Source organism: Monodelphis domestica, chromosome X (assembly GCF_027887165.1).
Source record: "Monodelphis domestica isolate mMonDom1 chromosome X, mMonDom1.pri, whole genome shotgun sequence".
Taxonomy (NCBI): Eukaryota; Metazoa; Chordata; class Mammalia; order Didelphimorphia; family Didelphidae; genus Monodelphis; species Monodelphis domestica.
In genome coordinates, this window is record NC_077235.1 from 75661261 (window position 1) to 75686019 (window position 24759).

Here is a 24759-nt window from a genome sequence, read left to right on the forward strand (position 1 = left end):
TCAAAAGCACAGTTTTCACTGGAAAGGTTATACTTATGATTGTTATGGTGAAAGAATGGGCTAATTGTATAGAAAAAAAAATCATGTAAGTGCACAAGTTTCAGAAGAGAAGCCATTCTGATTTTGAATCCTTGTGTTTCAAAGGAACAGGTGATGTCAAATATACTGAGATTGATGAAAGAAGTCAAAAGGAACAAACCCCAAGAATATTAGTAGACAAAAAGCTTTTGAACATCAAATAACCATACTGTGATTGCACATGTAAAATCTATATCAGAGTGCTTACTGTCCCAGTGAAGGACTGGAGGAGGGTTAAATTAAATTTAAATTAAATTAAATGTAAAAAAAATTAAACAAAATTAAATTAAGACAAAAGTAATATTACAATTGTCTATATGTAATCATGGGGGAAATGATTTTTTTTTAAAAGTGATTCTTTGAACAGTTGTTGGAAAATCAAATAAAATAATAGACAGCAAATCACCTTTGTAAAACTTTTTTTTAAAAAACCCTTAACTTCCATCTTGGAATCAATACTGTGTATTGGTTCCAAGGCAGAAGAGTGGTAAGGGCTAGGCAATGGGGGTTAAGTGACTTGCCCAGGGTCATGCATCTGGGAAGTGACTGAGGCCAGATTTGAACCTAGGACCTCCAGGCCTGGCTCTCAATCCACTGAGCTACCCAGCTGCCCCCTGTAAAACTTGATATCAAAATAAGCTTCTATTGTTTTAAAGATGATGATAACATAATGGCATGAGTAGAAGTGGGCATATCTTGAAGATGATCATGAAATTATCACAGGTCACACCATACTCTGTACTAAAAAAGAATATATAATATTAAATAAATGGTACTTATGAAATAAATCTGCCTTTGAAATATTAACAGATCTAATTCCATGGGATCTGAGGGCATGGAATATCAGGCTCAGGAGAAGCCAGAGAGAAAGGAATTTCAGAACTGGCAATCCTATATAATATTAGAGGAGATATTTTGTATGATTCTCACTGTAGCTCCACAATACCGAAACTGCTGTTTGCTACTTTCTTGCAAGTCCTTCTCCTTGATCTGGAAGCTTAGGGTTGTGGCTAGGATATTCCTAGCATTTCTCCGATTTCTTTTCAAAGGTGACCAGATTATACTTTCAATTGTGATTTTGCCCTTTGGTTACAAGCTATCTGGAAATGATTCTCTAAAAACTTTTTGAAATCACATGTCAAGGCTCTTTGGTTAATTGGGATTGTCAGGTAATGCAATGATTCTGAAATTCTCCCTCCATCTATTTTGTAGGTCAGTTGTTTTTCCTATACTTCACATTTTCATCTATTTTTCCCCCACTCTTTGCATATTGCACTGTTTTTCTTGATGTGTCATGGATTCATTAGCTCCCATTTGTCCAATTCTAGTTTTTCAGGATGAAATTTTTTCACTGAGCAGATTCTGTACCTTTTAACATTTCTTGAATTCTGACATCTAAGGGGATATTTTCTGTAGGCTTTGGGGCCCCACTATTTGACTAAGCTGTTCATTCTCTATTTGCCAATTTTGTGCCCACTTTTCAATTCTTTTCCCAATTTTTCTGCCAGTTTTTTAAAATATTGCCAATTTCTAAGTTGGTGTCCTTAGCTTCCATGTCCCCATAGTAGCTTTGTATCATCAGGTTCTTTTTCAGTTTATTCATTTTTCTCACTTACTTTAGACCTTATATTACAGTTGGGCTCTGCTCTCCAGTGGTGTACCCTTTTGCTTTCACAACTCAATTTTGATTTCTGTAGATTTCTGGTGCCTCCAATATGATGACCTCGTGGTAGAGGTCTGGTCACTAGGCTGATGATATTGTCTCTGGTCCTTTCTCAGATAGGGCACGTGCTCCCTCCAGACTACAGCCACTCTTCTACATTTTGGAACTGCACCCCTGAATCTGAGTAATGGATGACAGATCTAACCATTAGCACCTGACACTACACCCAGGGACAGAATAGCAGTTCACTTGGAAGCCCCCTTTTCTATCCCTGGGACTGGTGCTGCGCACCACCACTGCTGCTCTCACTGCTGCTGCCTGTTGGCATACTTCAGGTGCCTGCCACTTCCACAATGCCAAGATCAAGCTCCACCAGCGTATGTGGAAGTCTCTTTTTATCTTTCTCAGCTGCCTTGTACTTAAAAAATGAATCATTCTGATCTTTCCCTGGCTATCCTGCTCACAAATTGATATGAGATTTTTTGTTATTCTTTTGAAGGAGAGATTGTGGAGGAGGTTTGGCTGTTATGACATTTCACTCTACCATCTTGCCTCAGATCTCCAAATAGAAATGCCTAATCTGAATGTCAGAGAATAGGATGTGAAAAAATAATAACTATTAAAAATGTAATCAAATGTACTGTTTTCCACAAGAAAGGTTGTTTTACCTGCTATCATTACGGTGAAATAATAGGCTACACCTATAGAAAAATATCCTGTAAGTAGAAGCCTCAAAAGTGAAGCCATTTCTGATTTTGAATATTTGAATTTCTAAGAAATCTATGATAATTCTTATACTAAGATTTACAAAACAAGTAAAAAGGAAAACAGAATATCAAAGGATAAAAGCCTTTTGAATATCAAACAACTATACTATGATTATACATGTAAAATCTCTATCAGAATGCTTACCGTTCTAGCAAGGAAGTGACAGGGACAACTAGGAACACAAAAATTAAAACAAAGCAACTAATGTTTAAATATCAACTTTACATGTAATAATAGGAGCAAAATGAAGAATGACAAAAATGATCCTCTACACAATTGACAGAGAAGCAAATAAGACAATGGATGGTAAAGTACTTCTAGAAATCTGGATATCAAAATGAGCTTCTATTGCCGTGAAGATGATGATAATGTGGTAGATAATGTGATAGAAGTGTTTCTGTTGCAAAGATGATCATGATACTAGCAGAGGTCAAATCATTGCCCTAAAATAGAACTATTACTGTCTGAAAAAGATCCTGATGACATATGGTAGAATGTGAAAACATTTTATCCTAAAATTTGCCTTTCGAATATCAAAACATCTGGAAATTCAAAGCAACAAAAAAACTGAAACAAAAAAAACTGCTGGACAGTCTTGAGAAAATCAAATGTCTAACTTGGAGATGTCTTTCAAGAGAACATGAAAGGGCATGGAAACAGCTTAGCATGGAGAATTTCCATGTGGGCATGTCAGTCTAGGCTCTATCACAAGAGGGAACTGACATACTATCCAGACTACGAGTCTTGAAAAGCTATGGTCAAATGAGAGCACCCTTGGAAGTAATTTAGAATAGATGGCCCGGAGCACAATGGCACCCTCTAAGATAAATTATCCAACTTGGGAGGAGAGTTAGATCACAGAAATGGGTGAGATGATGAAAGCTAGAGAAGTGAAAGTGTCTAATTCCTTGGGATCTGAGCACACAGAATGCCAGGCCTAGCAGAAGCCAAAGAGAAGGGAATTTTGGAGCTAGCAATCCTGTAAAATGGTATGGGAGAAGGCTTGTGTGATCCTCACTGTTGCTAGCTCAACAGTATTGGAATTACTGTTTGCTACTTGCTTTTAGTCTTTTCTGCATGACCTAGGAGCTTGGGGGTAGTTGTTAGAATATTCTTTGGAGTTTTTCTTTGGGATTAGTTTTCTGAGGTAACATTGGGACTCTTTTAATTGTGATTTTATCATTTGGTTACAAGCTACCTGGACATGATTCTTTATAACTTTTGGAAATCACATGTCAAGACTATTTGACATCAGGTAGTCCAATGATTCTGGGATTCTCCCTCCTCCACCTATTTTGAAGGCCAATTACTTTTCCTAAACTTCACATTTCAATCTATTTTTTCACTCTTTGCACATTGATAACCTCTTTTTCTTAATGTGTCATAGGCTCATTGGCTCCTACTTTTCCAATTCTAATTTTTCAGGATTTAATATGTTCACTGAGTTTCTGTAACTTTATACAATTTTGATATATATGGGGTTATTTTCATTAGTATTTTACTAATCTATTAATTGTCTGGCCATCAATTTTGCACCCATTTTTCAATTCTTTTCCCAATTTTTCTGATACTGCTCTAGTTTTTACTAAATTGTTGATTTCTGAGTTGACATTGTAAGCTTCCCTGTCAGCATAGTAGCTTTGTATCATCTGTTTCTTTTTTGAGTTCCTTCATTTTCTTACCCACTTCTTTACTTTGGATTTTATGTTACATTTGGGCTCTGTTCTCCAGTAAAAGGGGATGACTGGCCTGAGCTTCTGTCTATTACATCCTTTTCCTTTCACACATCAATCTGTGGTTCCTCTAAGGTTTCTGGTGCCTCCAAAGTGGTCTCCACCCCGTAGAGGTCTGACCACCAGCCTACTGATCATGGCTCTGGTCTTTCTTCAGATAGAGCACATGCTCCATCCTGACTACTAACACTCCTCTTCATCTTGGAACTACGACTGTGAATTTCATAATGGACAACAGAGCTACCACTTAGCACCTGACCCTGTGCCCTGGGATAAATAAGCGATCTCCTTGCAATCCCTTTTCTATCCATGGCACTGGTGCCGCTGCTGCCTTTACTACCACTGCGCCTCCCAGCTGCTTCTTGCCTGCTGCCTGCCTGATGCTAGCATCTTTAGGGGCCATCCACATCCACCATGCCAAGAGCCAGCTCCATTCTGGGGTCTGCAAGCCTCTCCTGCCTCCTCATAAAATTCCTTGTGCTTGAAAAAGGAATCCTTGAGACATTTTCCTGAGTTTACTACTCAAAAACGAATTCAGTATTTCCTGTGATGCTCTTGTGGGAGAGATTTTGTGGAGGTTTGGCTTTTGTTGTGGCCTTTTGCCCTGCCACCTTCATTCTGCCCCCAATATGCAATGTTGTATATATCAAGACTAGTTTGAATGACAAAAGAAAACCATGAAAAGAACAAGAATAACTGTTAAAAATGTAATAAAATACAGCATTTCCCACAGAAAAGGTTGTTGTACCTTAAAAACCATGTAAGTACACAAGTTTCAAAAGCAAGCCATTTCTGAATTTGCATTATTGTATTTCTAAGGAGCAGATGTTGTTAAACATACTATGAATGCCAAAAGAAGTTTAAGGGAACAAAACCAGAGAATACAAGTGGACAAAAGGTTTTGAACATCAAATAACTCTACAGGGATTGCTCAAGTAAATTCTGTATCAGAATGCTTACCATTCTGGGGAAGACTGGGGGTGGGAATGTGGTACTCAAAGTTAAGACAAAAAACTAATATTAAAAATTATCTTTCCATTTTATTGCCTTGGAAAATTGAAAAAAATTTAAAAAGTGATTCTTTGCACAGTTGTCAGAGAATCAAATAAGATGATGAATGGCAAAGCACCTCAGTAAAATTAATATAAAAATAAATTTCTATTGTTATAAAGATGATAAATAAGAACATGAGTAGAAGGGTTATATCTCAAAGATGATCATAAAGTTATCACAGAACATGCAATATTCTGTCCTAAAAAAAGAATTATTAATGTTAGAGAAACAGTCCTTATGAAATATTTTATGATATTGTCAGCATGGAAATATAGAAATCCCCAGTTAACTTAGTTTAAAGGTAGAAACCCCAGGTTTTGACCTTGTCACAGGAGAGTTTCCCCCTGAGGGAGGGTCCCACTTCACCAGACAATAGACACCCACTTCAGGTGGGGAGGTAAAACCCACCAAGTAGCTCTTTTGTCTCCAGAAGCCTCTCCCAGTATATCACACCCTCCTTACAGAGGATCGAACTTGGGACCTTCAGCTTGTGAGACTGATATGCTACCTACTGCGCCAAAGCTGAAGCGGATGTCTATTGCCTGGTGAAGTGGGACCCTCCCTCAGGGGGAAACTCTCCTATGACAAGGCCAAAGCCTGGGGTTTCTACCTTTAAACTAAGTAAACTGAGGACTTCTATATTTCCATGTTGACAATATGAAAATGTTTCCTTCCTAAAATCTGCCTTTGGAATATCAATAGATTTTAGAAACTGAAACCACCAAAAAAGCCAAACAAAATTTTTCCTGGAAGAGTCTTTAGGAGACTGAGTGTCTCACTGGGAGGTGCCCTCCCAGAGAACATGGTAAAAGCATAGCATGAAGAAAACCTATAATGGGATGTCAGTCCAATCACTATCAGAATAGGAAGATGGCAGAGTGTCCAGTCTATGAGATTTGAGAAGGTAGGGTCAACAGAGAATGGCTTAGCTATGAGGCAATTGAGGAGAGATGGGCCCTGAGCAGGATCACACTTTCACCTTGACTATCCAATTTGGGAGAGGATTTAAATCATAGAAAGAGCTGAGATGGTGAGAGCCAGAAAACTGAAAGTGTCCAATTTCCTGGGATCTGACTATGCAGAATGTCAGGCCCAGGAGAAGCCAGAGAGAAGGGAATTTCAGAGCTGGCAATCCAATATACTATTAGAGGAGGATACCTTACTGTGGCTCCACAATATTGGAATTACTGTTTGCTACCTGCTTTCAAGTCCTTCTCCTTGATCTGGGAGCTTGAGGTTCTGGCTAGGATATTCCTGGCATTTCTCCTTTGGGGGTTTCTTTTCAGAGGTGACTGATGATACTTTTAATTGTGACTTTGCCCTTTGGTTACAAGCTATCTGGACATAGTTCTCTAAAACTTTTTGAAATCACATATCAAGGCTCTTTGGTTAATTGTGTTTGTCAGATAGTCCAGTGATTCTGGAATTCTCCCTCCATCTATTTTGTAGGTCAGTTGCTTTTCCTATACTTCACATTTTCATCTATTTGCCCCCCACTCTTTGCACATTGCACTGTTTTTCTTGATGTGTTATGGAAAATATTGAGGGAAATATACAGGATTCACAGTGGGAAAAATTGTGATCTTAAATAATTTAATTGCTAGTACATATATCATTTTATATACAAAATTGAATAAGTGAAAAAATTTAAATCATAGAATATGAGAGGAAAATAGGACTTTGACCCAAAAAAAGAGAAAGGGCTAGAAGAATCTTTAGAAAATATAATTTCTCTTTTTTTTCCGGACTTCTGGTCAAGATGGCGGCTTAGAAGCAGCGAAAGTTCAGACCTCGGAAATCCTTCCTTACTGATCACAAACAGAGTGCTCCTACGCCACCGAAATTCAAGCTGAACAACAGGATAGACCTGGGGAAACCTCCTCCTGGACCTGAACCAAAAGGTACGGCCCCCCAAAAGCTAGAACCCTAGATCACTCGGATCTAAGGGGTAGACAGAAAGAAGGTCCCAGGACCTATCCCCTCCAACCCAGAGTGCTGAGCCCACAGCAGCAGCGGGAACCTCAGGGCTCTGAGGACTCACCTTGAAAGCAACCTGAGCCAGTCTCCGGGGCACCCAACACAGACAGCAGGGAAACAGAGAGAGAAGGGGGAAGCTGGTAGCCCCCTGGCTGGGTCCTTCCATCTGAGTCTCAAGGGAGGCCCCAGCTTTAGGGCACCAGCTGAACCCAGTCCCATCAGGAGCCCTCAGAGCTACTGAAAGGACAGAAAACTCAGGGCTGGCAAAGGGGTTGCTCCGAAGAGCTTACCTTGAAAGTAACCAGGGCCAGTTTCCGGGCATTCAACACAGACTGTGGAGAAGGAGGTTGCTGCTTTTTTTTCTTCCTTTTTTTTGGCTCTGGGATCATTCAGCCCACACCACCTGAACCTAATCCCATCAGGAGCCCTCAGAGCTTCTGAAAGAACAAAAACCTCAGGGCTAGTGAAGGGATACCTTGAAAACAACCCGGGCCAGTCTCCAGGCATTCAACACAGACTGTGGAGGAGGAGGCTTATTGCATCAGGGCTCATTTGGCCCAAACCAGGTGAACCTAATCCCATCAGGAGCCCTCAGAGCCCAGAGAGGCCACTACCCCTCCCCCATTAGAGAGCAGGGTCTTCTGAAAAAAACAGAAACCTAGAGGGGAAGTCAAGATGGCAGCCTAGAAGGAGCATAGACCTGGCAGCCTGGCCAGAGCTTTGGAGATCCTCCATATCTGCTGCCTGACTACAGCGGTTGAGGGGACATGACAGAGGAGAGACTCTAAACGAACACTCTAATGCAAATATTAACAACATGGCAATGGGTTCGAAGCAAGAACATATGTGATACCCAGTGGAATCACGTGTCGGCTACGGGGGGTGGGGGGGAGGAAAAGAAAATGATCTTTGTCTTTAATGAATAATGCATGGAAATGATCAAATAAAATACTATAAAATTTAAAAAAAAGAAAATGATGGAGAAAATGCTAATAATGCAGATTAAAAATAAAAAATATATAATTTCTGGCATAGTAGTGTCTTCAAAGAGAATATACTTGAGATTTGGTAAATATTAGAATATAGACTTCCAGAGCTAGGACAGCAGTCCTCTAAGTGTGAAAAGCAGGAATTGATATAAAAGACAGAATAGCAGATGAGAGAAAATGTAGAACAGAGAATGAATGAACTTGGAGGGAACTGGATGGGACCCTAGAAAGGTAAGAGGGTATAGAACACAGTTTTCAGAACCCAAGAACAGATATTTTCTTATTTCATTGAATGTGAGCACACAAAATATAAGGCCTGGGAGAAGAGCATGTCAACGCAGGCCAGACACTTGGAAGAAAGGTTGTCAAAGCCAAGAAAGCCCTCAGAATATGATATTTCAGGGCTAGCTTTAGCCATGAAACCACAAGAGCTCTTAGAATAATGAATTTTAAAGGTCAGATGAACCTGAGATACTCAACATCATTATTGGGAAGATGTCTTGTTTATGTGCTTAGGAATACAAATCATGTAGAAAGCAAATTAAAATTGTAAAATGTTGAAAAAGGATATTTATGGTATTAAATAAAACTTTTATCTCTGTATAATATCAATAAGCACAATGGTGATTCTCTGGATTCAAAATTATGTCCTAAATCACATAGCCAAAGTAAAAGCTTGAATATTCTATACCTCATCAGATTTAAACAAATAAAAGGGGAAAAAGAAACTGAGCCCCCCCCCAAATAATTGCTTGCAGTGCTGTCAAGATGCTATACACACTAATATTATTGTTAATGAATAATATTTTTAATATTATTTTTTTAAGAAGAAGGTAAATACATAGGATTCAACAAGGAAACAAAGTGATTTTAAATAATTGTATTTGTAATAAATATGCCATCTAATAGCTAAAAACTTATTAAATAATTGAAAGTGAGGAGGAATCCACAGTATATCAAAGAATGGAAAGGTTTTTTAACATAATTAAGTAGACTGGGAGGGACTTTAGAAAAATACATCTGACTTTCAAGAGAATATATTAGAAGATAGAACTTAGAATGGAGAATTTCAGTGCTAGAATGTCAGTCATCCAGGCTCTATCAGAAATTAGAGTTGACATAGTATCCAAAACATGGGACTTGAGAAGATACAACCAATGTAGAATGTCTGAGAGCCTGGAGGTAATTTCAAATCAATGGAGTCTGAGCTAGACATCACCATCTGATCTAGAATATCAAACTTAGGAGGGTTTTTAGATCACAGATCTCACAGAAAGTGAGAGATAGCTAAAAGCAGACAAAAGAAATTATCTGGTTCTATGGGATGTGAACACACAGAATGTCAGGCCCAGAAGAAACCATAGAGAAGAGAATGTTGAGGCAGACAGGTGCTTAGGAAAAAAAAAGAATATTTGAGTACACAAACAATAAGGACAGGCAATTTCAAGACAAACTTGGGCCAAAAAATTGTATGATTTCAGAACTGGGAGGGTTCTTTGAACATAGGTTATCAGAGCACAGATGGTTCTGAGAATATAAGATTATTATTGATAAGAATGAGTTTTATTTCTATGCTCAGAGTTGCACCTAGGACAAGTAAATAAATACTCCCAAAAAGGTTTATTTCAAGTATGAGGAGCAATTTACATTGTATTATATTATAATTCATATCAGCACAATAGTGATCCTCTGAATTACAATTCATGTCCAGCATAACCTGGGAGGAAGAAAGGGAGAGGGAGAGGGAGAGGGAGAGAGGGAGAGGGAGAGAGAGAAAGAGAGAGAGAGAGAGAGAAGGAGAGAAGGAGAGAAGGAGAGAAGGAGAGAAGGAAGGAAGGAAGGAAGGAAGGAAGGAAGGAAGGAAGGAAGGAAGGAAGGAAGGAAGGAAGGAAGGAAGGAAGGAAGGAAGGAAGGAAGGAAGGAAGGAAGACAAAGTAATTGCATACAATGTTCTCATGAGCTGCTATACATGTTACTATCATTGTTAATGAATGGGCCTGTTACATTTGGTTGCACAAGGGGAGCAATTTGTGATTTTAAATCATTGTATTGTATTGCCAATAAACACAATCCATCTAATATAATAAAACTGATTAAATAATTGAAAAGGAAAACATACTGTAGAATATTAAAGAACAGAAAGGATTTTGAACATAAAATCACTAGGCTAGGAAAGTCTTTAGAAAATAGAATGTTCAACCTTGGAGGTGCCTTACAAGACAACACATTGGAGGATGGATATTAGTTGTCAGTCAAGGGATGTCAGTCAAGGCTATCGGAATAGGAAGTTGGCATAATGTCTAGATGATGAAACTTGAGAAAGTATGTCCAACAGAGAATGCTTAAATTTCATGGATAAAATTTAGAATCAATGGCCTGAGTTGTGGAGGAAATGGTTAGACACAAAACTGAAATCATCACATTTGAAATAATCTGAGCACATAGAATGTCAGGCCTGGGAGAAGTCAGAGGAAATAGAATATCAGCATTAGGAAGGCACTTAGAAAAAGGAATATAAGCACTGACAGGGCAATTTCAAGACTGGCCTTGTTCATAAAACCTCAAAGTCAGAGCTTGGAGAATTCCTAATTGACAAGATTATCAGAGCTCAGATAATCCTGAGAAAACACAATACTGTCCCTAGGAAGGAGTTTTGCTTCTTATGAGGAAGGGCAGGCAAATTCACAGAAATAAAGTCGATTTAGGGTATAAGCTACTATATCTATATATTTCAGTATAATTGATATCAGTACAATTCTGATGCCCTTCATTGAAACTCATATACCAAAGATGAAAGGTGAACATATATATGGCATTTAACCTGGTTCCCACTTTTTAAAAGAGGAAAAGAAAAGGAAATAAATAGCCCATTAATTACTTACAGGTTAAGGTTGTTGTATATATCAATATAATTGTTATTGAGTGGTCAGTATTCATTGGAAAAAATAAAGTATATACCCTGATTTCAAAAAAGAAAGAATTTGTGCTCTCAAATAGCAATATTGTATATATATATATAATTTGATAAACTAAAACTGAATAAGTAAGTAAAAAGGAAAAAATCAATCACAGATTGGATGTGGAAGGGGATTTTAACCATAAAGTTATACAGCTAGGGGAGTCTTTAGAAAATTGAATGTCTAATTTGGAAGAACTTTCAAGAGAATATGTTTGGAACTTAATCCAGGCTGTCTGTTACCAGATAAAGAGTCTAATGTCTAATGTCTGAATGTCTAAACTTGGTGGTGATTTAGAATGAATGGAGCCTGAGCAAGATGGCATCATCCAACATAGATTATTGAGAGTGGGAGGGGATTTAAATCACAGAAAGAGAGATGGTGAGAGTCAGAGAACTAAAATTGCCTAATTCCGTGGGATATGAGAACACAGAATGCCAGGCCCAGAAAAAACCACAGAGAAGGGAATGTCAGAGAAAGCACAGCACTTGGAGTATGAGAGATCACAGAGCCCTTATGAACTGCAATTTCAGGACTAGCCTGGGTCATACAACTGCACCCAGTCAGAGCTGGGGAAACTCTTAGAACAAAGATTATCAGAGAATGTTTGGTCCTGGGAAAACATCATTTCATTGGTGGGAAGAAATTCTGTTTCTGTGCTCACAGTTCTAATTATTGGGGAGCAATAAGTAAATTTAAAAACCAATATCAAAATATATTTAGGGAACGGCATTCCACCTATGTTTCAATGTATTTTTTATCAGTACCATGATAATGCTCTGATTTCAAAATTGGGTTCCAAATAGTCGATGTAGAAAGATAAATATATATTACCTAAAAAAGATGAAAACTGGGGGAAGATTATAATTCACTAAGAAAAATAAAATGTCATGTACCAATTTAATCCAGATACTGCTACTATTCATGAGGAATTGGAAACATTTTTAAAATAAGGCATTAAAGACCCAGTTTTAAAGGTGACAACATTCACTATTTTAAATAATTGCATTGCTACAAAATATTGTGACAAGGAAATCACTTTAAAAGACTGATATATATTAATTTAAGGTCGCCAAGGAATTCAGCTATGTAATTCCTAAATGAAAACTTAAGTCAGCAGTCAATCTTTTATGGAGTTTAATTACAATAGGAGGAAGAAAGGAATTAGAGATAGAGAGAGAGAAAAGGGAGAGAAGGGAATAGAGCTTAAATACCCCTTCTGTTTAGGCTGGGCCAAAAGGCCCAAGCCCTTAGATAGCTGGGGCAAAGAAAAGAGATCAGTCCCTATTACTCACGTGACCAAAATGGAGAAACAGTCTCAGAGGCCCCCACCTTCAGCTTCCTTCAGAGCAAGCTTCTCAGAGCACACACCAACCACTCAGACCAACTCCTCAACCACCACCTCGAGTCTTCAGACCCCCCTATCCTTAAGGAAACCCATCCAAGTTCCCTCCCCTCAGTCCTCACATCTACCAATCACCTGTCCATCAATTTCCCTGTGCCAAGGGAGGCTCTAGCTTAACCCAGGACCGCCCAGAGGTCTCTGGCTTTGCACATGTCTGTTGAAGGTCATATTTTCAAATAATTAAATCTTTGATCCTTTGCTACAGCCCTTTCTAAATCCTGTTAACCTGAGTAGGGTAGAGATTGAAATAATTAAATTTTGATCTAGGCTGCAGCCCTTACTCAATCCTGTTAGGACTGAATAGGGTGAAGATTGATTCCAAGTATCTCCATTGTATCAATTCTAAAATCAATCATGACTCAAAGAAATTCCTGTTCTATGCTTAAGCATAGGTCAAAGTCCTTTCCATTGTTCAGCAAAAGGTTTTTGTCCTAAAGTAATCTTAAGAAGGGAGAAGGAGGAACCTCCCATGCCAATGGGGTTCACATTCCAATAGTCAAGACCCACTATCAATAGGAAATTTTTCAAGTATGAAATTTCCCAATGGTGAAATTTCCAACATTTATAAGTCTAAGAAATTTTGAGGTTTACAATATGTATAACTAAATATAATAAAACTCAATAAATGAATGATTAGTAAAGACAAAAACCTTGCATATCGATAGATTAAGTAGAATTGGAAAAACAATGGCAGGGTGGGAGATTCTTTAGAAACAGTTGACTTGGAGATGTTCACAAAGGAATATCCTGAAGGTTGAGTAGAACTTAAAATAGAAAATTTCTACACTGGAATGAAAGTCCAACTCAAGATGGTAGAAATGGATTTTCAAATAGAAACCACCAAATTTGGGAAGGAATGTAGGACAAATAATATCACAACAGTGAGGCATCTTGCAACATCAAATTCAAGTGGCTAACATGACCGCAAAAGAAAGTAATCAATGTTGGAGGGGATGTGACAAAACAGGGACATTGATGCATTGCTGGTGGAGTTGTGAATTGATCCATCCATTGTGGATTGCAATTTGGAACTATGTTCAAAAAAGAGATAATAAGGAAAAAGACTTGTACCAAAATATTTACAGCCACTCTCTTTGTGGTGGCAAAAAAATGGCAAATGAGGGGATGCCCTTCGATTGGGGAATGACTGAACAAATTGTGGTATATGTTGGTGATGGAATACTATTGTGCTAAAAGGAATAATAAACTAAAAGGGCCTCCAAGAAGTGATGCAGAATGAAATGAGCAGAACCAGGAGAACATTGTACACAGAGACTGATACACTGTGTTACAATCACATGTAATGAACTTCTCTACTAGCAGCAATGCAATGACCCAGGGCAATTCTGAAGGACTTATGAGAAAGATGTTGTCCACATCCAGAGAAAGAACTGTGGGAGCAGAAATGCAGAAGGAAAACAACTGCTTGATCACATGGGTCGATGGGGATAGGATTGGGTAGACTCTAAATGATCACCCCAGTGCAAATACTAATAATATGGAAATAGGTCTTAATTAATGATGCATGTAAAACCCAGTGGAATTGTGCATTGGCTATGGGAGGGGAGGGAAAGAACATGAATCATAATCAATAAAATAAAATTAATATTAAAAAAAACATCAAATGTGAGAGATGTTCAGAGCCTGAGAACAGGGCTGTCATAATACAAAATGTGAAACCTGGGAAAAGCCAGAGAGGAGAGAGTCGTTAGAGATGGCAGAGAACTTCAAAGAAGGGAGAAAAGAGCCAGGAAAGTACCTATGACATATAATTACAGGACTAGCTTAGACCATAACACCTACATTATCAGAGCTGGGAAGGTTCTTAGAACAGGAATTACCACAACTCAGATGGTCCTGAAAACACATAGTATTATTGTGGGAAATGAATCTTATTTTTCTATTCAGTTTTAACTGTAGGGTTCTAAAATCAAACTCACATATAAGCGAAGAAGACATCTTCAATTGAGAATTTAAGAAGATCATGTGAATCTGGGCACAGTCATGCCCCTGAGTACATGGGCATCCACTGTGAAAAATGATAGAAAAATTTCTATGGACTCAAGAGAGGAAGGGGTGGGGTGTCATGTGAGGGGTGAGGCTTGGTCATACATAAGATTCCAACTTCATTTTGGTTAGTATCACCAGAGCACTTTGGTTACTCTTGGTAGTCCCCCTAATCCCCACTAGCCCAAGCCCAAACTGATTAAGAGCAAAAAAGCCTTAAAGCTAGGCATACCAGGATGTGGGATCTGGAAGGAGGGGCTCACACTGTCCAGAAAGGAGAATATTAAAAACTGCTATTAATACATATTGTATTAATTGTATAATTCTCCTCATTTCCCTTTCATTCACTTGAGAAATACAGGGTCTCCTCAATGAATCACTAATTGGTATGACAAACACTTTGCTGGGGATTTTTAACTGTGAAACTTAGGTGTTTTGACATAGTGGGAATAGTGTGAGGGGGAAAAGGGAAGAGAAGTTGACAGATTCATGAACAGGAGCTGTTGGGAGCAGTCCCTTCTGGTAAGAAGGTCTTACATAGGGCAGACAATTTTTTTCTGCTAAAATTTCTTCCAAAAAAGCTCAGTCATGTGGTGAAAACTAGCTCAAACCTTCTGGTCTTAATCTCATTCATATGAAAAATATCAAATTAAGAAACTCCACCCTAAAAGAGTTTCCCTACTCCTTGCTGCTCCTATCCTTATTCAAACCAGATGATTGATTAAGAAACTGCCGATCGACTTCCGGTCAAGATGGTGGCTTAGAAGCAGCGAAAGTTCAGACCTCAGAAACCCTTCCTTACGGATCGCAAACAGGGTGCTCCTAGGCCACCGAACAACAACAGGATAGACCTGGGGAAACCTCCTCCTGGACCTGGATCAAAAGGTACCACACCCCAAAAGCTAGAACCCTAGATCACTCGGATCTAAGGGGTAGACAGAAAGAAGGTCCCAGGACCTATCCCCTCCAACCCAGAGTGCTGAGCCCACAGCAGCAGCGGGAACCTCAGGGCTCTGAGGACTCACCTTGAAAGCAACCTGAGCCAGTCTCCGGGGCACCCAACACAGACAGCAGGGAAACAGAGAGAGAAGGGGGAAGCTGGTAGCCCCCTGGCTGGGTCCTTCCATCTGAGTCTCAAGGGAGGCCCCAGCTTTAGGGCACCAGCTGAACCCAGTCCCATCAGGAGCCCTCAGAGCTACTGAAAGGACAGAAAACTCAGGGCTGGCAAAGGGGTTGCTCCGAAGAGCTTACCTTGAAAGTAACCAGGGCCAGTTTCCGGGCATTCAACACAGACTGTGGAGAAGGAGGTTGCTGCTTTTTTTTCTTCCTTTTTTTTGGCTCTGGGATCATTCAGCCCACACCACCTGAACCTAATCCCATCAGGAGCCCTCAGAGCTTCTGAAAGAACAAAAACCTCAGGGCTAGTGAAGGGATACCTTGAAAACAACCCGGGCCAGTCTCCAGGCATTCAACACAGACTGTGGAGGAGGAGGCTTATTGCATCAGGGCTCATTTGGCCCAAACCAGGTGAACCTAATCCCATCAGGAGCCCTCAGAGCCCAGAGAGACCCCTCCCCTCTTAGAGAGCAGGGTCTTCTGAAAGAACCAGCTGAACCTAATCCCATCAGGAGCCCTCAGAGCCCAGAGAGACCCCTCCCCCTTTAGAGAGCAGGGTCTTCTGAAAAAAACAGAAACCTAGAGGGGAAGTCAAGATGGCAGCCTAGAAGGAGCATAGACCTGGCAGCCTGGCCAGAGCTTTGGAGATCCTCCATATCTGCTGCCTGACTACAGCGGTTGAGGGGACATGACAGAGGAGAGACTCTAAACGAACACTCTAATGCAAATATTAACAACATGGCAATGGGTTCGAAGCAAGAACACATGTGATACCCAGTGGAATCACGTGTCGGCTACGGGGGGTGGGGGGGAGGAAAAGAAAATGATCTTTGTCTTTAATGAATAATGCATGGAAATGAACAAATAAAATACTATAAAATAAAAAAAAGAAACTGCTCAACTGATCAACAGGCTGAAGGAGGAATCTAAAAGAATATGAGGATCTGACCTTTAAAATAAGTCCTTTTCATTAAACATTTTAATCTTTTCCAGTATCTGACATTTATCTTGTTCATTCTTCATCTCAGGCTTCAAGTCCCAGAAAGAAAAGAAACTTAGTTTATTACCTATAATTGTAAGATCGATATATTCATGAAATTCAAATAATTGCTGAGAAATTAGAAATTTCAGAACCCAGTGTTTACAACTTGTCATAAGAACATGCTCAAGGCCTTTGTATCCCATTAGTAACAATTATTTGATGTGTATAGTCATCTGATCTTGCCAAAAATTTTCACTCCAATTATTTACTCTAATTATTCACCTTGTATAGAATTCTATATTACCCTACAGGGAAGTTGAGAGGGGAAACCCAAGGGTGGGGAGAGGGGCAGGGAGTATCAAAAGGGAGGGAAATGGAGGGAGAAGGGAATTTAATAGATCTAGATATTCACCTTAGTGCTCATTTAGGAGGAAGAAATACTGCTAAGGATTCAATCCGATACATAAGCACCTAGGTAACAACACCCTTTGTAAGAAAATGATTGTATGCCTAAGTTTGATGGTCACCCAAATGAATTTACACAGAAGATGCTTATATTCTACTCCTATTGTAACAACAGACTCGGGATGGGTGTGTAAATAGACTAGGTAAATTATTCCAAATTGTATTAAGTGCGTTATCTGTAGAAAAACATATTCAGTTACTAGCCAGGCCCAAATGAACTAGATAGCCACATAGACCACTCTTTCAGATCTTCTTCAAACCCCTGTATAATTGGCTTTTATTTCCGAACATTCTCTTTATAGTCACATATTAAATTAACAAATGTAAGTAAAATTGGATGCCTCTTTGAGGTAACCCAAGACAGATCATTAATCACTCTTAATTAAGATAACAGATTACATTGAAATTCTTTTATAGACCAGAAAAATGTTCCTGATGTAACCTCACTAAATAGTAGAATTATATCCTTATTTCACAAATTCCAACATCACTGTCTAATTATTCCCATACCATTCTGAGATATTTGAAGGATCTTATCTTATGTATCAATATATAATTAATAACATCAGTCATATGACAAGCCCAAATACTATTCCTATCCCAAATTTACTTTGTTGTTTCAAGGGTATGTAAAGGACTACAATTACAGGTTGAATAGCTCAGATCTTACAAATTGTAGCTTAGATGTATTCTAGCCTTTGTCTATGAGATAAAGATTTAATATCATGTTCATATATTCCACTGATTGCTTACCATGATTATAGATAGTTATCATAAAAGATGACTATAGTATAGGGAAGGATGGTCCTCTAGCCTGACATCAACTCTAGGCAAGAATCCTGTAAGAATCCAATTACATTGACAAAAATGCCACAGCAAGGCTTAGAATCAAGTTAGGTGGGGAAATTTTTCCATTCAAGAGGAAATATCACACTAGGGAAATCAAGTTATAAGAGGCTTACCTTAGTCCATGCCAAAAAGTCACTGTCTCAGCTTCCCATCAAGACAGAAGTCTACCTCCAGTTCACAGATGTCACCCTCATAGGGCTGCTGGCATTATGGATCATTGACTCAATAGCACTTCCTGATGATCATATCTGGAGTCAGAAGCAGAATAATACAAATTAGAGTCCCACAAGAATTTTGAACGACAGGAGGCAGAGTCAAGATGGCAGTGTAGAGGCAGCAAAAGTTCAGACCTCTAAAAACCCTTCCTTACTGATTAAAAACTAAATGCTCCTAGGGGACTGAAAACCAAAACTAACAACAGGACAGAGCTAAGGAACCCTCCTGATAGACTCAACTTAAAACATACACCCCCAAAAAGCCTGAATTCAAGAACACTTGGGATTAAGGGGAAGAAAGAAGGAAGGTCCCAGGACCTCTCCCCCACCTAGAGCACTGAGGCTCTAGCGGTGACTAGAACCTCTGGGCAGGCAAGGATGCTACTATGGAGGGAGTACCTTGTAGGCAAAGCTGTGCCAGGCTCAGAGCTTCGAACACAGGCAATGGGGAAGCAGTTGGAGAAGAAGCGCAGAGCTGGCAGCCTAGTTGCAGCAGCAGAGACACTCCATATTGTCCCCTTTCCCAAGGTTTTGGCCTCAGGGCACATCCAGCTCTGCAAGTTCAACTCATCTGGGCTTAATCTCATCAAGCCTTAAGAGGGCAGAGAAGCTCAAGCTCCAACACCCCTCCCCAACAAACTGCTCTGAGAGATTTGCTGACTAAGCTCCAAGGGTGAAGGCTGACAGAAAAGCCCAAAACCATAGATCCAGCACATAATGAGAGGAGCAAGCATGCATGCAACTGCAGGGGGAAGAGAAGGGGGAAATATGAGAAAACAACAGAAAAAGATAAAAGAAATTACATATCGACAGCTTCTACCCAGGCAATGAACAAAGAGCAAATGTAACAGAGGAGGATGAAGGAACACCAAGCAAAAACACAGAAACTCAAGCAAATTGGACACAGGCTTTGGAAGAACTGAAAATACAATTCAAAACATAATTAATAAAGGCTGAGGACAACTGGGAAAAGAACTTAAAAAGCAAGATAAGTCATCTGGAAACAGAAAATAGTGTCTTGAAAGCCAAAATTAATGAGCTTGAAAATGAGGCAAAGGAGATGAAAGATGAGGCAAAGAAAATGAAAGCTGGGGCAAACAAGATGAAAGATAACCTCCAAAGGAAATCAGACCAGAAGGAGAGGGATGACCAAAAAGCCAGGGATGAAATCCAGTCTCTAAAAAACAGAATACAACAATTAGAAGCAAGTGACTTCACAAGGCAGCAGGACACTATAAAACAAAATCAAAAGAATGAAAAATTGAGGAAAATATGAAGCATCACATTCACAAAACAGAAGATTTATAAAATTGTTCCAGGAGACACAACTTAAGAATAATTAGTCTACCAGAAGACCATGACAAAAGAAAAAGCCTGGACATCATCCTATGGGAAATTATCCAAGAAAACTGCCCCGACATTCTAGAACAAGAGTGAAAGGGGAGATTGAAAGAATCCAAAGATCTTATACTTAATTCCCAACTGACAATACCCAGGAATGTTATAGCCAAATTCAAGAAGTATCAGACCAAAGAAAAAATATTACAAGCTGCTAAGAAGAAGTCATTCAGATACCATGGAACTACAGTGAGGATAACAGAGGATCTGGCTGCATCTACACTGAAGGACCAAAAGGCATGGAATATGATATCCTGGAAAGCAAGGAAACAAGGTCTACAACCAAGAATCAACTACCCAGCAAAACTGAATATATTGTTATAGGGGAAAGTATGGTCATTTAATAAAATAGAAGAATTCTAATCACTTGTAAAGAAAAGACCAGACCTGATCAGAAAATTCAATGCCCAAACATAGAACTCAAGAGAATTATCAAAAGTTAATTTAAAAAGGGGGGAAAAAACAAAAACAAACAAACCCATTTTTAAGATACCCAATAAGCTAAAATGACATGTATCCCTATAGGTAAAGAAGACATTGGTAACTTTTAAAATTTGTTATTATCACCTGGGTAGCTAGAAGAATTATATTTAGAGGGAACAGTGACAAACTGTATAGGATAAAAGGCCAATACATAAATATGTATATAGGTAAACATATAGATATATATATACAACTAGAGTTTAAAAAAGGTTAATACTAAGAGAAATGGGAAAAGAAAAAATGGGATAAATTTATATGTCACAAAGAAGCACATGGCAAGGGGGGAGAACATCAATACACTGGAAGGGTAAAGAGGATGGAGATAGGAAACACTCAACTCTTACATGAATTGTAATTGACTCAAAGAGGGAATAACAATCAAATACATTGGGGCAGAGAATTGATTTGCACCCTATAGAGAAGCAGAAGGGCAACAAATGGACTGGTGGTGAGTGAAGCAATACAAGAGAGGGTGAGGGTGGGGGAGTAGTTTAAAAATACTGTAAAGAAAATAAGAGGAGAATAAGAAGGGAGGGGTAGAAAGGGAAGTAAAATAAGGGTGGGAATTAGGGGGACTGATTGAAAACAAAACACTGGTGTAGAAGGAAATAGTGAAAGAAGAAAGGGCAGGACTAGGAGAGGAAATCAAACTGCTGGGAAATACACAGCTGGTAATCATAATTCTGAATGTGAATGGAATGAACTCACCCATAAAACACAAGCAAAGAGCAGAGTGGATTAGAAACCACAACCCTACCATATGCTGTCTACAAGAAACACACATGAGAAAGGTAGAAATACATAGGGTAAAAGTAAGAGCATGAAGCCAAATCTATAGGGCAGCAATTGATAAAAAGAAGGCAGGAGCCGCAATCAGGTTATCTGACAAAGCGAAAGTAAAAATAGATCTAGTTAAAAGAGATAGGGAAGGTAATTCCATCCTGATAAAAGGCAGTATAGACAATGAGAATATATCTGTGCTCAATATGTATGCACCAAATAGCATAGCATCCAAATTTCTAAAAGAGAAACTAGTGGAGCTCAAGGATGCAATAGACAGAAAAACTATACTAGTGGGAGATCTGAACCTACCTCTATTAGAACTAAATAAATCAAACAAAAAAATAAATAAGAAAGAGGTAAGAGAAGTGAATGAAATCTTAGAAAAATTAGAGTTAGTAGATATGTGGAGAAAAATAATAGGGACAAAAAGGAATACACATTCTTTTCAGCAGCACATGATATATTCACAAAGATCGACCATGTACTAGGGCATAAAAACATTGCAAACTAGTGCAAAAGAGCAGAAATAATAAATGCAACCTTCTCAGACCACAATGCAATGAAAATAATAATTAGTAAGGCTACATGGAGAAGAAAATAAAAAATTAATTGGAAATTAAATAATACGATTTTCCAAAATCAGTAAGTTAAAGAACAAATCAGAGAAACAATTAATAACTTCATAGAAGAAAATGACAATGATGAGACATCCTTTCAAAATCTATGGGATGCAGCCAAAGCATTACTTAGGGGGAAATATATATCCTTGAGTTCATATATTAACAAACTAGATTGGGCAGAGGTCAATGAATAGGGCAAACAAATTAAAAAACTAGAAAGTGAACAAATTAAAAATCCTCAGATGAATACTAAATTAGAGATCCTAAAAATCAAAGGAGAAATTCATAAATATGAACTATTGATTTAATAAATAAGACTAGAAGCTGGTACTTTGAAAAAAAAACAAATAAAATTGACAAAGTACTGGTCAATGTAATTTTAAAAAGGAAAGAAAACCAAATTGACAGTATCCAAGATGAAAAGGGAAACCTCACCTCTAATGAAGAGTAAATTGAGGCAATCACTAATAATTATTATGCCTAATTTTGTGGCAATAAATATGGAGATCTAGGTGATATGGATGAATATTTACAAAAATATAAATTGCCTAGACTAACAGAGGAAGAAATAGAATACCTAAACAACCCATATCATAAAAAGAAATTGAGCAAGCCATCAAAGAACTCCCTAAGAAAAAATCCCCAGGTCCAGATGGATTCACAAATGAATTCTATCAAGCATTCAAAGAACAACTAATCCCATATTATACAAACTGTTTGACAGAAGAAGCAAAGAAGATGTTCTACCAAATTCCTTTTACAACACAAATATGGTACTGATTCCAAAGCCAGGCAGGTCAAAAACAGAGAAAGAAAACTACAGCTCAATCTCCTTTATGAACATAGATGCAAAAATCTTAAATAGGATACTAGCAAAAAGATTCCAACAAGTGATCACAAGGGTTAATCATTATGACCAGGTAGGATTCATACCAGGAATGAAAGGATGGTTCAAAATTAGGAAAACCATTCACATAATTGACCATATTAGCAAGCAAACCAATAAAAATCACATGATTTATCAATAGATGCAGAAAAAAACTTTAACAAAATACAACACTCATTCCTATTGAGAACACTAGAAAGCATACAAATAGAAGGGCCTTTCCTAAAAATAACAAACAGTATATATCTAAAAGCATCAGCAAACATCATCTGCAATGGGGATAAACTAGAAGCCTTCCCAATAAAATCAGGAGTGAAATAAATATGCCCATTATCACCTCTATTATTTAACATTGTACTAGAAACACTAGCTGTATCAATTAGAGAACAAAAAGAAATTGAAAGTATTAAATTAGGCAATGAGGAGACCAAGCTATCACTCTTTGTAGATGATATGATGGTCTACTTAAAGAATCCTAGAGAATCAACTAAAAAGCTAGTGGAAATAATCAACAACTTTAGCAAAGTTACAAGATACAAAATAAACCCGCATAAGTCATCAGCATTTCTATATATCTCCAACACATCTCAGCAGCAAGAATTAGAAAGGGAAATTCCATTTAAAATCACCCTAGACAATATAAAGTACTTAGGATAAAGTACTAGACAATATAAAGTACTTAGGACAATCTGCCAGGACAAGCACAGGAACTATATGAACACAACCACAAAACACTCTCCACACAATTAAAACTAGATCTAAACAATTGGAAAAATATAGATTGCTCATGGGTAGGACAAGCTAACATAATAAAAATGGCAATCCTACCCAAATTAATTTATTTATTTACTGACATACCCATTGAACTACCAAAAATTTTTTTTACTGAATTAGAAAAAACCATAACAAAGTACATTTGGAAGAACAAAAGATCAAAGATATCCAGGGAAATCATGAAAAAAATGCAAAGGAAGGTGGCCTTGCAGTCCCAGATCTCAAACTATACTATAAAGCAGTGGTCATCAAAACAATTTGGTACTGGCTAAGAGACAGAGAGGAGGATCAGTGGAATAGACTTTGAGTGAGTGACCTCAGCAAGACAATAAGCCCAAGGATCCCAGCTTTTAGGACCAAAATACACTATTTGATAAAAACTACTGGGAAAATTGGAAGATAGTATGGGAGAGATTAGGTTTGGTTCAACACCCTATCCCAAGATAAACTCAGAATGGGTGAATGACTTGAATATAAAGAAGGAAACTATAAGTAAATGATATATTAATTATATATATTATATATATAACAATTTCATTGAAGAAAATGACAATGATGAGATATCTTTTTAAAACCTATGGGATGCAACCAAAGCAGTACTCAGGGGAAAATTTATTTCCTTGAGTTCATATATTAACAAACTAGAGAGGGCAGAGGTCAATGAATTGGGCATGCAAATTAAAAAACTAGAAAGCAGTGGTCATCAAAACAATTTGGTACTGGATAAGAGACAGAAAGGAGGATCAGTGGAATAGACTTGGGCTGAATGACCTCAGCAAGACAGTCTATGACAAACCCAAAGACCCCAGCTTTTGGGACCAAAACCCACTATTAGACAAAAACTGCTGGGAAAACTGGAAGACAGTGTGGGAGAGAGTAGGTTTGGATCAACACCTCACACCCTACACCAAGATACACTCAGAATGAGTGAATGACTTGAACATAAAGAAGGAAACTATAAGTAAATTAGGTGAATAGTATACATGTCAGACCTTTGGGAAGGGAAAGATTTTAAAACCAAGCAAGACATAGAAAGAGTCACAAAATGTAAAATAAATAATTTTGACTACATCAAATTAAAAAGGTTTTGTACAAACAAAACCAATGTAACCAAAATTAGAAGGGAAGCAACAAATTGGGAAACAATCTTCATAACAAAAACCTCTGACAAAGGTCTAATTACTCCTAAATCAATTGTACAAAAAATCAAGCCATTCTCCAATTGATAAATAGGCAAGGGACATGAATAGGCAGTTTTCAGCCAAAGAAATCAAAACTATTAATAAGCACATGAAAAGTGTTCTAAATCTCTGATAATCAGAGGGATGCAAATCAAAACTACTCTGAGGTATCACCTCACACCTAGCAGATTGGCTAACATGACAGCAAAGGAAAGTAATGAATGTTGGAGGGGAAGTGGCAAAGTAGGCACATTAATTCATTGCTGGTGGAGTTGTGAATTGATCCAACCATTCTGGAGGGCAATTTGGAACTATGCTCAAAGGGCAATAAAAGACTGTCTTCCCTTTGATCAGGCCATAGCACTGCTGGGTCTGTA

At 38.2% G+C, this 24759-nt stretch overlaps 1 protein-coding gene across 1 annotated transcript in view; it reads right to left on the reverse strand.

The window, feature by feature from the left end:
- Positions 1-457: 457 nt before the first annotated feature.
- LOC130456157 (uncharacterized protein C8orf48 homolog) overlaps positions 458-24759 on the reverse strand; it is a 103016-nt gene continuing 78714 nt past the window's right edge. Inside the window, exon 7 of the mRNA XM_056809612.1 lies at positions 458-18290. Coding sequence (XP_056665590.1) covers positions 18285-18290 — 6 coding nt within the window. The 3' untranslated portion in view covers positions 458-18284. The remainder of the gene's footprint in view (positions 18291-24759) is intronic.